The following is a 15,005-nucleotide window of genomic DNA, read 5'->3' as shown; positions in this document are numbered from 1 at the left end:
TCCAGACCAAGAGGAAGCAAAATGAAAATGCCTCACTGATAAAAGGTACCAAGCCACATGACTAACAGACAAGAATTATGGGCTAATTTAAGATGTAAGAATTAGTTAATAAGAAAGCCTGAGCTAATAGACCAGTTTATAATTAATGTAGACCTCTGTATGTTTCTTTGGGACTGAACGGCTGCAGGACCAGGCAGGACAGAAACTTTTGTCAACACTGGACCTCTTTGTAAAAATGTATCCAGAGAAGTTTAAGTAAAGTTAGAGATGATCCACCTTAAATGCAGGCAGGGCAGCATCAATCCATGTCTTAGGGGTCCAGGTCTCAACAACAAGGGGATAGCAAGCTAAGCACAGATATTCATTTATTTGCTTTCTTACTAAAGATGCAATATGACCAGCTGTCTCATACTACCATCACAATCCCATTCCTGCCACAGTAGACTCTCATATCATGAAGCAAAATAAACCATTCCTTACTTAAGCTGCTTCTGTGGGGGATTTTGTCAGTTATAAGAAAAGAAACTAATTTATTTCTCAACATGGCTAAGTTATATAGCACACGTTGCTCTTCAGACAGGTAACAGACTGGCTCTTGGACTTCCCAGACCAAAAATCTGCTCAAAATGCTAAGACCACATGCCTATAACAGAAATTATTCTGCTAATTTTAAGTTAAATAGAAAACAAACAAATGCATCCTGTCTGCCATCACACTTAGATTTTAACATCTTTATATGAAGTTTCCTGTATAAGATTTTTAAAAGTATGAACAATTTTAAGCTACATTTACAAATTACAGTGATTTTTAGATATATCAAAAAAGGTATGCCTTTAAAGGTAAGCATTAAAAAACACCTCAAGAAGACTATAGTTGTTGCTCTGCAGGTCTGTGAAGGCTATAGTAGTCATGGTCTTATTTATTCTCCTATGAGATGTAGATATCTGATAGTAAATCCATGAAAGAAAATGTACTACTTACTGACAATTAAAACAAATTAATTCACCAGAAGCTACTCTAATTTTGAGTATGTCACCAACCCTTAGTCACTTCATGAGAACAGCAGATCCCTTTATAAACAAGTAATATATTATTACAAAGAAAGGAAAGGCGGGGTGGGGGAAAGAAAAGGAGAAAATGAAGTAACTGCTGGGGAACTAAGAAGAAAGAGTTTTCATGTCCCAGGTTTCTCAGCTTATTAAAAACCACTGTTGTCATTGTCACCTCCTCTTGCTTTCTGAACTCTGCTTCCATCTGTTTGCTGCGAGGCTGGTTCTTCCCAATGCCATGTCCAGTTATAAAGTTGCTACTGATATAAGCCAGTTCTGGATCTTGTTTGCCAGCTTCCTTTATCAATCTAAGGAAGTAAGAGACATGGAGTTAAACACTTCCAAGGAAAATACATTTTAACTTTTGAGTTTTCTTATTTTCCATTTTTCTACTTTTAGTGTGCCCATCCACAATGCCTGCTTCTCTGTCTGTGTACTACATGTGTACGGTGCCAACAGAGGCCAGAAGAGGGCATCAGAATTACTGGAACTGAATTATAGACTGTCGTTAGTCACCCAATACAGCAACCAAACACTGGTCCTCTGGAAAAGTAGTATGTACTCTCAATCACTGAGCCTTCTCTCCAGACCCTTAAAATCTAGTCTAAGGTTTCCTTTGAAATAGGAATACAAGTCCAGAGTTTGTACTTGCTCTTGTCTTGCTTGGGCCAACACCCCTAACAAAACAGTTGCTCTAGTTTTACCTCTGTTATTGTGACAAAACACTCTTACCAAAAGCAGTGCTGGGGAGGAATGGGGCCATTTCAGCTTACAATGTCAGGTCACAGTCCATCACTGAGGGAGCTGAGGCAGGAATTCAAGGCGGGAACTTGATTGGTAGTCTAGCATGCTAGTCCACACAGCATTACCTCTGACCAGGGAATGTATTTCACAACCAAAAATGTACAGCAGGAACAGAAGATGATGCTTGCTGGAAGGTTCACAAGCCAGCTTTCTTATATAGCCCAGTTATACCTTCTAAGGAGGGTACTACCCATAGTGCATTGGGCCTTCAATTAACAAGCAAGGAAATCCCTCCCATCCACAAGACCAATCTGATCCTCAATTGAAGTTCTCCTCTCAGGTGACTCCAGGCTGTGTCAAGTTGACAGCTAAAGCTTGGTCATTTCTTCCTAACAAGTTTCCAAAAAAAAAAAAAAAAATAGTGTCCTTTCTCATTATACACATCTGCAGGCTGGGTATTTGTAAAGCTGGCTCACACTAACAAGTAAAAAGGTCACTTTACTTCTAACCTCCAAAGTAGGGATGATGACTTAACAAAAATGGTGTCCCAGGATGGGACCAAGCTAGTCAGAGAACCACACCCCAGACTTGTAAAGACAACAGGCTCTCTTCTTGCAGAGCAGTGAGTGCAGCCTAACCTCACACGTTCCCCCACAGGTGTGACAGTGGTCCACCTAGGTCATCTTACCATGATCACTAGAAGCAGAGTTCTTGGGAAAGTGGGGCCTGTCAGCTCAATTCAGATTCTCTTTTGGCTCCCAGCCCATGAGTTACAGCATTTACCCTGCAGAGTCCTGGGCTTTTTCACAGCAATGCCATAACCACAATGTTATGAAGGAGCCCCAAGCTATGGCCCCTTTCCCACCTGCTCCTTGGCATTAACCTGTAGTGCCAGAAACCCAAAGGGGCCTTCTGACTAAACATGGAAAAGAGCTACAGGATGGATCACATTACAGAGAACGAAGGTTAACAGCCAGTGCTGCCATTACAGCTATTTGGAACTACCCACATTCAAAGACTCAACACAGGATAAACGGTTCCACACCTGACCTAAGTGACTCCACATGGTCCCTCTGAAATCATGCTATGTAGTATAAATTCCTAATAGAAAGTTGCATTTTTAAGTCAAACCATTCTTTTTAAAAAAAAATAGATGAAACAGGCTAATATCAAAGAGCTGGCAAAATGTGGTGGCCATGTAGAGTATCTTGTGCCTCCAGTCAGCAGGCTAGTCAGTCTGTTCTAGGACTCAATGACTTTAAACATTTAAATTCAGAGACTTCCTGATCTCCCATTCCAAGGTCTGTTGCATTATTGTGATGAATACACAATGTGGGCAACAAAAAAACAGAATCACATGAAAACAAGCAGCACGCCCCAAAGCCTCAAATCTGAAATAAATTACCTTAGAAATAACATATACTGTTCATTTTAGTTTTACACAAACAAGCATCAATTTGAATGGGTGGTTTTAAAATGCACTTCAAGTTACTCCTAATTAAGAATGTGTTTTGCCCAAATTATCAAGCTGGCAGGCTTCAATTAGCTGAAAAATGAAAATACTAACAGGAATTTATTTTGCCTTAATGATGCTGACATCTAATTGCAGAATTGAAGTGACAATATATACATTAGTAAAAATACCTTGTAAGCAACAATGTAATGTTACGTATGTATGCTGTTAACATTAAGCAGAAATGATTGTTCACCTAGACTAATGAAGAGAATGTCTAACCATGTCCCAAGCCTAAGTCATGGGCATCAAGGAAAAGAAAAGAAGTGTCCACTATCCTCAGCAAGCTAATAAGCGATTAGCACAAATTTCTTTAAGATTTCTTGGCAGATGATGGAACAGGTGAAAAGGCCCACCCTGTGCCTGTGGCTTTGAAAGAAAGTTGATAGCTATGTGCTAAGCTCCATGGTTCTCCCTGGATCCACAACATCAAAGTAAAGAACCAGATTTTTCAAAAACTTCCAACTCACCAAAACCCTGTATTTCTGTAAAATTCCATAGAAAAAACTACTAAGAAGATGAAACTTAAAACACTAAAATTCAATTGTATTACATTCGGGAAGCATAAAACTCTTGTCAAGTTGCTTCTCAGAGTGTCCATACAAGTACTTTCAACCTCTCTTCGGCACTCAGGCAGAGGGAGGACTACACCATGTGCCACATGATGCCTCCCCAGGTGGATTAGGATGGCATGAACAAACACAGAGAAGGTGTACATGAGAACTAGATTACAGAAACTGATTTATGACCACACATGCTACGTAACACAGTCACAACAGAATGAACATATTTGCGCACTAACATCTAAAATATCTACCGTGTATTTGAAGTACATTACAACACTTCCCTACCCAGTGTCCCTTAACCCTTAAACTATCTGTCAATGTGCCCAGCTCCTATCCTGACCCCTGATAGTCACAGGACAGTGCACCGTTTCTGTGTACACTGACATGTACTAACAGTAAGAGGGAGGAGGTGTTACTACTATTTTATAGATGCAGATGCATAGGTTTTAAAATTAGATAAATTTACAAAATATGTGCCTGTAAAATGGGTATGAAGAGGAGAGGAGGTCCATTGCAAAAATGGCTGATTATGGCAAAAGAAAATACAAGAGCCATACACACACACGCGCGCGCATGCACACAAACACACATATATACACCAGTGTCCCTTAATCCTTATGCTATCTTGTCAGTGTAACACATGTGTGTGTAAATATACACACATACATTATCAACACATTAAAGCAATCTACAAAGCCCTATTAAGGTAAGAACAGTGATGAAGCATCTGTTAGCCAAGTAAAGAAGTACTTAAAACACAAAGGAATGAAGGTGTATAAAGGAGCAAAGAAGCCACCCACAAATAGCTCCTAGTGGCCCAGATGAAAACAACTGGGCATCTGAATGAATAGTACACTACTAGTAAGGTTATGATCCAAAATTCAGACATGGGTCTGCACTGATCCAATAAATACAAACTGAAAGGTAAGTAAACAGGATTAAGGAGTTAAGGACAATTTCCAAACAACAGGCATATATACACTGCCTTCCCAGGAAGTGGAGGTTAATCATTCCTTCCTTCTGTAGACGGCCTAAATGTGGGAATTTGCTTCCAAAGCATAAATTAAGAAAAGAGAAACACTTCACAGTAGGAAGGTTGGCAGACACTAAGAGGAAATTGAACTTCATCAATGATGGTTTTGTTAAGCCAGTCCCTAGTCTGACATGACCAGAGAGAAGTGCAACCTCTACAGTATTCTTTGACATCCCCTACCCCTAGCTTAACCCTGAGAATACCACCAGCCAGTCCAAATGGAGCAGCAGCATATGAAATACCTGACCAATATTCCTGAGCCTCAAGACCATCAGAAACAAGGAAAGACCAGAGAAGACTGAAGAGAAAACAATAATGCTATATGATCCCTGGGGGGGACAGGAAAGCTGAGGTGGTGACACACACCTGTATCAAACCAATTAATTACAAGGAAGAGTCAAGGTTGTCCTCAGCTACACAGTGAGTTTGAAACCAGTCTGCACTAAAGGAGATCTTGCCCCCGCCACAAAAAAAGTGCAAAAGGAATAGAGCTAAACATGTAACCCCAGTAACCCCAGCAAATGTCTAAGACACAAAGAGCACTAATTTGAGATTCTATCTTGTTAGTAGGTTAGTCTTGACTACATCTCAAAGCAAAAATCACTTGGAGGAGAGAAACAGAAAAATGGAAACAGACAAATCCAGAGGTGAAGTGTCTAGCACTACACTAATGTTGGTTCCCTGATTGAGACATGGGCCTTAATCATAGGGAAACTGATGAGAAAACACAGGACTCTATCCATCTGCTCTGTAAATTAAAAATAGTTCAGAATGAAAAATATTAGAGAGGGAGAAGTCTGAGACAGACAGGATATACATGCAGGTCTGTCCAATGGTGTTACCACACAATCCTAGAAAGGCAGAGAGAGAAGACTGAACTTAGTACCTGGGCACCACCTTCTGATACCTGGGTCTGGGATAGGTGTCATCTTCCCCCCATGGAGTACTGTAAACACTGCAGTGAGGGTACACAAGACAGACTGCAAGAGGGAGAACAGGCTGGGCTTGCAGCACACACTGCAGCAGTGTGATTGGCAGGGCAGGAGATGAAGCAGCCTGTGTATTAAGATCTTCTACTCTGTCACCAAGGAGGCTTTCCTCCTATAAACAGAGGGGAGGAAAGACTCCAGGTTGCACCAAGTTTTTCTAAGCTCAGTTTATTAGAACAAAATTTCTACTGTACCTTTAATTAGATGCCATAAAGTCAACCCTCAGACTACTCTTCATTCATCCTAGAATACTAACTCCAGCCACATTTTATGAAAGCTTATCACAATTAATCTGATCCTTAAGTCAATAGGAAGTGACTGATTTTAAGTAAACCTTTTCTGGCTAATAATTCTGCAATGAAAATGGACACATCTTTGCATAAAACACATGCAGATCCTAGCATGAGTTCTTTAAAAGCTTTCATATAGGGGGCAGAAAGAAGATAAACTCCCATTCTCTCCAAGCCCAGAAAACGTTCATCCTAATGTCATCCATCATACACAGAGCAGAGAGTCTACCCACAGTGTGGTACCGAACTGAAATGCCTTTACCCCTGAAATGCCTTTTCCCCAGTCTAAGAAATAACACCCCCCACTTCCATTCCCCATCGCCACCCCCATCAGCAACACACCTTTTGGTCCCCTGGCTTGCTTACTGCTGAAAGCGCTTGGTTCTGTTGCTCAGGGACACCCAGGAGCGTTATGATTGTAGAAAGAAATGGAAGTCGGGAGCTGGGTATTAGGATTCTAGAATTGTCTCTGCCACTGACTAGCAATTTAACTTTGAGCAAATCACTTTTCCTCCTGCAGCATTTTTTAGAACTAAGTGGTTAGATTAGATGCTCAGTGAGGTCCCTTCCAACCTAATGTCCTTTTTAAATATAATTCCATACCTCAAGTTATTTCACTTCATATCCATCAAGAGGCCCCGGCTCAGTGACCAGCAAAATCACCCACCTGAAAAGTACCAGATGACTGCTATCCAATCCAATTTCCCATTATTCAAAAAACTTAAAATTCCTAAACATTCAAGAAGCAGTTAAGAAAAAAATCCCAATTACCTCAGGAAACAAAGCTTAATTTCTCCTCAGAGATGACTACTTTCAGAAAAGGCTCTCAAGGATCAAACTTGGCCAATTAATGGATCTCCCAGAAAAGTACAGTCTTAAGTACAAAAAAATAAGGACCCTCTTAAGGAAGAAAACGGTAGAATACCTACTAAAAAACCAAACACACCATATATTAAATGACTACCTGACTCATAGTTAAAGCACAGCTCTGTGTCCAGGTTTCCAGGAAAAAAAAAAAAAACAATATCTATTAAAAGGATAGAAACAGGGATTAACCATTACCTTCACTAATATTCTCAGAACTTTGTAACATTCTCTTCCAAATCAAAATGGTTTTGTTTGTTTGTGTAGTTGGTTGGTTTTTGGTTTTTCAAGACAGGGTTTCTCTGTGTAGCTTTGGAGCCTATCCTGGAACTATCTCTGTAGACCAGGCTGGCCTCGAACTCAGAGATCTGCCTATCTCTACCTCCCAAGTGCTGGGATTAAAGATGTGTGCCACCACTGTCTGGCTAACTCAAAATGTTTTAATATGCAGTCTATAAACCAAACTAAACAGCGAATCTCCCTCTAAATTCTCCCCAGTGCAGCCTTGAAGACTGAACAATGGTCTTTCCTCCTATGTTCTCAAACACAGAAGTCAATAACAGAAGACTTGTGACCTCAGAATTTTCCCCAGCAAACTATCAGTTCTGTAGAAGAAGACATATTGCTGGCTTGTGCCTGTAACTTAATTTGATTCTGTCACTATCAACCTGGAGATATGATCAGATCCCAAAGCCTGAAAGGTCCAGTCTCTAAGAAATGCTCCTAGTTTTCAGATGCCAGTCCCAAGTCCCAAGCAGCGTCCTCTTCAGAGCATCCAAAGGGTCCAAAACACTGTTACTGGTTTATTATACAGGTTAATATAAAGGATACAGATGAATGGATTCACAAGGCAAGACAAGAGAGGAGGGACACATGACTTTACCCTTCCTAGGTTCACACCATCCAGGAACTTCAGTGACCCGGAAGCTCTCTCCTCTAATCTTCTGGGTTTATGAAACTGTTCTTATATGACTGGTTAAATCAGTGGTCACTGGTCATCAACTCAGTCTTCCCCAAACACTTGGAAAAGGCTATGTTCCAATCTTGCCTAGATCATTCTAGACCAACCCCCATCCTGAGACTAAACAATTCTTTAGCATACAAATGATACTTATCATTTTGAAGGTTCTAAGGACTTCAGGACCTATATGCCCAGAAACCAGAACAGCATTTCATGGTATCACATTAAGGGGGAAATTTTTAATAATAATAAAAAAATTCACCCTCAATACTCAGATCAAATATATGCTAAGAGCGTATACAGAAACAGTTGTGTGAGACATGCTCAACGCAAAGCCTAATACGTCAAATGCTGACTGACAACTGACCTGAATCCAGCAACTGCACACAAAAAAAAAAAACAACTCAACTTTTCTGTATGTTCTCTACTTTGGATTAATTAGCATGAATTAGCATCCTTTAAGACAGAAATGTTGCCGGGCAGTGGTGGCGCACGCCTTTAATCCCAGTACTTGGGAGGCAGAGGCAGGCGGATCTCTGTGAGTTCGAGACCAGCCTGGTCTACAAGAGCTAGTTCCAGGACAGGCTCCAAAACCACAGAGAAACCCTGTCTCGAAAAACCAAAAAAAAAAAAAAAAAAAAAAAAAGACAGAAATGTCAGTTGTGTCAAAATTAGTTTTTAGAGAAAGTGACTATAGACATTTATGTGTTAATTCAGGATAGCATGGCACACCAATTCCAGATGAGACCTAGTAAAAGATAGAAACAAGCCTGTGTGCAGGCTCTACAAGCCCTCACAGCACTGTTTCCTCACATGAAAACCTGCTTTGTTCTGCATGGGACAGACACTGGCTCAGACAGTTACCTGTTCAGGACAACTGCTGTGTATCTTCTTTCCACAAAAATAATTCCACATAAAATATTGGTAAATGGAGAAGGGAAATTTGTCTCTGGCTTTTCCTTTTCTTCAATTTCTTCATCATCATCATCATCCTCAGAATCACTCCAGGACACATAATTATCCTGATTCCTATTATTGTACCACTCAACACTTTCAAACTGCTGTCGCTCATAGGGCTTGTATTTGCGCAGGATCTCAAGCAGTTTCATTACTTTAGGAGTCACATACTTCAGGTCAAGTGAGGCAGGTGAGAAGTGCTCTTCACACAGTGCATGTATTTTCCTCAGCAAAGTGTCTGTAAACAGTAAGAACTTCCTGTGCAGCTCCTCTTGCTCGTGTTTGATGTACTTCTGCAGTTCTCTTACCATCATGCCGGCTACTTTGTCCGCACACCAGGGTCCCAGAACAACCAACACTGCACGGCAATCTGAGAGTATCTAGGAGAAGAGTAAAGAAAACCAAAAGCTGGATAATCATCACATACTTTCAAACAGCTGAACTTCAGCTGTCCTAAAGCATTTCTTCAAAACCAATTTACCCCAACAGGAACACAGAGACGTTAATTCCCTAACATTAGAGGCACAGCTTGCAGCCTTCCCAACTTTCCTGTCACAGATCTATGCCTAGAATTATCTCCTTTTCTCCCAGTAAAGACAATAAATAGCAGCTAAAATATGTAACTGTGAGAGATTTTAAAAGCTAACCTTTAGATGAAAGATTTGTACAACTACAACTGCATCATCTGGTCCCTACTAAGCCCTGTAAAGAGCTATGGAGTGCAGTAACTCAGAAAAGCCCTACTCTTCAAAGACCACAGTAATGTCCCTTCAATTGTACTCATACCCCACATTCCCTAGTCATTCATACATATATTGTTTCTACTATAATGAATACTAAAATGGAATGTTAGGAAGTATGGGTGAATTCTGCCAGGCTAGCACCAGCACTTTCCTCTACAAAGGCGGGACAGTTGTACACCACTGTGCACCGTCCCCTCTGGCTTCATTGTAATAAAAAGCACTCAGTAAAATCCAGAATCTCACCTTGGAGCCTGTCCAGAGTAGCCCAACTTATAACTTTAGCTGAGTTGAATAAAAATGTACAGCCAGGCTCTACATGTGGCATTTACCAGTTCTATATGCCAGCAAGGACATTGGATTGAAAATGAACTAAGCAAGATTCATAGGGTTTAAAAACCCAGCCAAGGCCAGGCACAGTGACACACAGCTTCAATCCCAGCACTCAGGAGACAAAGGCAAGCAGATCTCTGTGAGTTAGGGGTCAGACTTACCTACAGAGTGAATTCAAGGACAACTGAAGATACACAGATACACAGTGAGACTCTGTCTCCAAACACCAAACAAACAAAAAAACCAACCTGGACATTGCAGAGAAAAACAAACAAACAAAAACACGAGAAATTCTGACCACATTTAAGTGAGCATTGATATTCACTGCAAAGACCTACAGTGGTCACTAGTTGTCAAGCATCCATCAGGATCACTGGAAGGGCTTCTCAAACTCGTTAGTCCTACGGACACCCTCCTGAGACCAGACTCAGTAGGCCAGGAATGGGTCCCATAATTTTTACTTCCAACAGGATAAAAGGCAGAGTGCTGCAGCTGCTGCTGCAGGTGTGGGGTATTCTTGTTACAAATGTTAGTAAATAGCAGAGGACCCAGACCAAAAGTTCCAGCAGGAACTAACTCATCTGACCAAAAGCAAAGCAAAACAAAACAAACTGGACTCACTTCTTAAACAGGCATAATCCAAATTCCTAGTCCTGCAGGGAGGGTTATAACACACAAGTGACTATCAAACAAACCCAACCTTAACATATGCTAGCTATCACATGTTCAATGAAAACTGTCCAGCACTAATAAGATAGTTTAAACTGAAATGTGGGAGAAAGAGCCTCAGCAGAAGTACTCCTTCATTGCAGTGCTCAACAGAGACTCTGCACATACTTACTTGTTTGGAAATCAGAGTAGAATCTCTTTCCTTTGAATGTACAGATACATTACAATCATTGATAAAATTAAGTGCTTCTTCTAATTCCATCAGCAGTCTTTCATAAAGCCCACTTCTGTCAGTAAATGGTCCACAATCTACCACAATCTCACACGGCTGAGAAGTGTATCTTTAAAATCAGAAACAAGCTGTCAATATCATCAGTGAAAATGAATAACTGCTTTTTATAAAAACAAGGAAAAAAGATACTAAGAAAATATTCTAAATGTTAGCAGTATGGTAAAATTTTAGGTGCTTATTTTAATTATTATTTTTTCATATTTCTGAATTTCCCCACAGAAAATAAAAAGGCTTTTTTTTAATATAAAATAAATAAATGTTATTTACAAGAGGTTTTCCTAAAAGAAACAGGAAAGAAAAGAACGCAGATTGGATGTTTACTACATCTCAAGTATCCTGGGAACTCTACTCTGTCTTAATCCAAATGCAGGAAGGCTGGAAAAAGAAATGAGTGTCAGCAATATTAGATAATCCCACTGAAACAGAACCAACCACAGTCCTTCGAAAGCTCTTTCCGATAAAAAAAAGTCCCTTGCCTTTTCCCCAAACGACCTTTGCATCATCCCTTAAAAATTCAGTACAACATTCTGATTCATTTACCTCCTCTATCTAGTTTGAGCTTATGTTTCTACTTAAGTAAAAAGGCAGACTCACAGCATGCCTTCCTAGTGGCACTTGGCTTTTCACTGAGTTAGATGCAAGCCATCATTGTAAAGCTAAGGCTCAAAGAACTCTGTGAATAGATTTCATTGACGTCCAAGAATTGATTTTGTTTTGTAAGTTGACTGCAATCTTTAGCCCACTTAGGCAGAACAAAAACCAAAAATGTTCAAAATATTCAATAATTATTTTTCAGCAACAGAGCTGATCAGAAGGCACAGGGAATGTTTTGTCATTAAATGTATAGCTTAACATATAATCTAAATTTTTTTATATTTAGTTATTTTTTATTATAAGATGTGTGTGTCTATAAATAGGTATATACACAAGTGCAGATGTTCAAGGCTGTGCCTGACGTGGACAGTGGGTGGGAACCAACTCGGGTTCTCTGGAAGGGCAGCAATCACTCTTTAACTGCTGATCCATCTCTCCAGTCCCCTACGTGAAATCTTTTTTAACACCTGAAAATCTCAACTGTAAAGTTTTTATTTATTAATTTATATGTTGTGTCTGTATGATGGTGGCAGGCATGTGAGAACTACAATGCGGAGTAGGAGGGCAACTCCGTGAGGTGAGTTCTTTCCTTCCATCTTCATGACAGTGACGGTGAAGAACAGTGCCATGTTACCCATTTTGCAGAACGGACAGGAGCTTGGAAGGGATAGAACCCATGTATTTAACTCAGGCAGGTTTTTTATCTGCTGAGTCATTCCACTGACTCTGTCAATATTAACGTATCTTTGTAAGGTAAACTGCCCACTTTCATTCATTTCTGATGTCATTCTCTGAATCCACTGTGTGTCTTTCACAAATCATGACAACCTACAAACACACATGGTGTGTGTGGACATCACAGCTGCTTGGCTGAGGGAAGTAACAGCCTATTCCAAGGGCCAGAAGATTCACTAGCAGGTTACCAGTAAGAACATTAGACTACTCTGATGTGAACTGAATGTTGTATTTACTTACAAACACACATCCATACTTATTCCTGCTCACAGTAAGTCGTTTCCCTACTAACTTATATAAGGCTTCTGTCTGAGTCTTCGCTGCTGCTGTTAGAAAGCACCCCAACAAAAGGAACTTAAGTGGGGAAGGGGTACAGTTTAGGGATACTGTTTAAAATGGCAGGAAAGTCAGAACAGGAAGAAACTGAAGCAGCTGTTTCATCATATCCACAGTCAAGAAACACTGGGTGCCTAGTTTCAGCTCACTTTCCCCTTTTTATTCGTTCCAGGACCCTAGCCCCAGGGGATGGTGCCACATGCTTTTAGGCTGAGTCATCCCACCTTGATTAACTCAATTAAGACAATCTGCCAGAGACTCGTCTCCCACGTAATTCTAGATTCTGCCAAAATGGCAGTTTTCACTAACTGCTACAGCTCCTTTCTACAGAGGTAAACATAAGGATCAAGCTGTGTGCATGTGTCTGCTTCCATGTCAATTAAGTTACAGAAGCTCAAAACACTTTACTCTTCAACCAAGACAACTTACAAAGCACAAACAGCATCTTTGTCAGAAACTTGCAAAAAAATATCTTCAAAACAATAGGGTACTCTCAAATATTTAAAGTATACTGCTGAATTCTCTAAGAATCCTTCAACGTGCCCTGAGAGATGTCTAGGTCAGAATACCAAGGCACACACTAATGGTGTCCTTTCCACTGAAGGTAAATGTCCCCAGTGTTTACCCCAGGGAACGGGAAGGGCTGACTGACTTAGTCTGGGTGACTACTGCTGTGAGGAAACATCAGACCAAAAGCAACTCGGGGAAGGGTTTATTTTGCTTACATGTCTGTATCACAATTCATTGTGAAAGGAAGTCAGGACAGGAATCTGGAGGCAGGAGCTGATGCAGAGGCCACTCGCCTGACCCTCTGGCTTGTTCTGTCGGCTGTTTCATACAGCCCAGGACTACCAGCACTCAGAGTGGCACCTCCCACAATGGGTTGGACCCTCCCCCATCGATCACTAAGAAAATGCCTTACAGGCTTGTCTATTTACAACTCAATCTTATTTCTGGAGACATTTTTTTCAGTTGAGGTTCCCTTCTCTCAGGTAAGTATAGCTGTGTCAAGCTGACATAAAACTAGCCAGCACACTCACCCACACAACACCATCACTGAAGGTGGCAGCAGCCCATCTGGGGCTCTCTGGAGAAACAAGGGTAGACGGACACTTGTGGTTGCTGGTAATTAACTGCACCGAAAGGCAAGCCACTGAGAAGCACAAACAAACCTGTCTAAGACCACAAGGTCAGTCGCAGTCTCAGCATTACTCTTAAGAATCTTCTCCAGTTTCTGAATCTTTTCTTCTAATTCCTCTGGATCACATTTTCCATTTAAAATTGAAGCTGTTAGTCCCAAAATTCGAGGGCATGATGGACAACTTTCACAGAGCTGGCATAATGAAAGATACAGAAAGTAAGGACTTCCTCAAGTAAGACCACAGCAAGAGACACTGCCACATCCAAACACAGGAACACTGGCAGCTATTAAAATCCACTTCTGTGGAAACTTATTGCATTTTTATTTGTATGTTTAAAGATTTATTTTTCAAAAGGGCATATTTGGATACTCTAAAAAAATCAATATTACAATGTTAAAAACATTACAGATTATAGATTAATGAAATTAGTTTTAAGATTTATTCATCTGTATACTAGAATCAAGTTCCCAATACTGGCAACTAATACCACTGTTCTTTGATTTTTTTTTTTTTTTTTTTTTTTTTTTTTTTTTTTTTTTTTTTGGTTTTTTTGAGACAGGGTTTCTCTGTGGCTTTGGAGCCTGTCCTGGCACTAGCTCTTGTAGACCAGGCTGGTCTCGAACTCACAGAGATCCACCTGCCTCTGCCTCCCGAGTGCTGGGATTAAAGGCGTGCGCCACCACCGCCCGGCTTGATTTTTTTTTTTTTTAAAACAGTATATAGGGCTGGAGAAATGGCTCAGCAATTAAGAGCATTGATTGCTCTTTCAGAGGACCCAGGTTCAATTTCCAGCACTCATACATTGGCTCACAACCATCTGTAATTCCAGTTTCAAAAATACCCAACAGCCTCTTCTGGCCTCTGAGCATACCATACACAAATGTGGTACACAGACATAAGTGTAGGCAAACTCATATACATATAAAATAAAAATCTTAAAAATTTAAAACTATAATGCTCGATAGCTTAATAAACTCAATAATTTGATCATGAACTGTTGAAGTTGATAAAATCTAAAAACTTACCTTCATAATTTCTCGATAGGGGTGGTCTAGAATTGCAAGATGACACTCATCAAACACCAAAAGGTTAATGTCTGACAGTGACAAGTAACCATTTTTCAAAACATTCAAGGCGACATAGCAAGTCATAATGAGAACCTAAAATAAAACTGACATCAGTACACAAATGCCATTAA

At 40.3% G+C, this 15,005-nt stretch overlaps 1 protein-coding gene across 3 annotated transcripts in view; it reads right to left on the bottom strand.

Moving 5' to 3' along the window:
• Positions 1-15,005, bottom strand: part of Dicer1 (dicer 1, ribonuclease III) — a 69,114-nt gene that overhangs the window by 28,223 nt on the left and 25,886 nt on the right. For all 3 annotated transcript variants that reach the window (XM_041633153.1, XM_041633151.1, XM_041633152.1), the window contains 5 exons: positions 14,833-14,967; positions 13,838-13,998; positions 10,881-11,049; positions 8,874-9,346; positions 1,225-1,357 (listed from right to left, as the gene is read on the bottom strand). In XM_041633153.1, coding sequence (XP_041489087.1) covers positions 1,225-1,357; positions 8,874-9,346; positions 10,881-11,049; positions 13,838-13,998; positions 14,833-14,967 — 1,071 coding nt within the window. The remainder of the gene's footprint in view (positions 1-1,224; positions 1,358-8,873; positions 9,347-10,880; positions 11,050-13,837; positions 13,999-14,832; positions 14,968-15,005) is intronic.

Source organism: Microtus oregoni, unplaced genomic scaffold (genome assembly GCF_018167655.1).
Source record: "Microtus oregoni isolate MIOR12 unplaced genomic scaffold, Mior012 000043F_ref0000047, whole genome shotgun sequence".
In the NCBI taxonomy this organism is placed as follows: domain Eukaryota; kingdom Metazoa; phylum Chordata; class Mammalia; order Rodentia; family Cricetidae; genus Microtus; species Microtus oregoni.
This window is presented reverse-complemented; position numbering and strand designations above follow the sequence as displayed.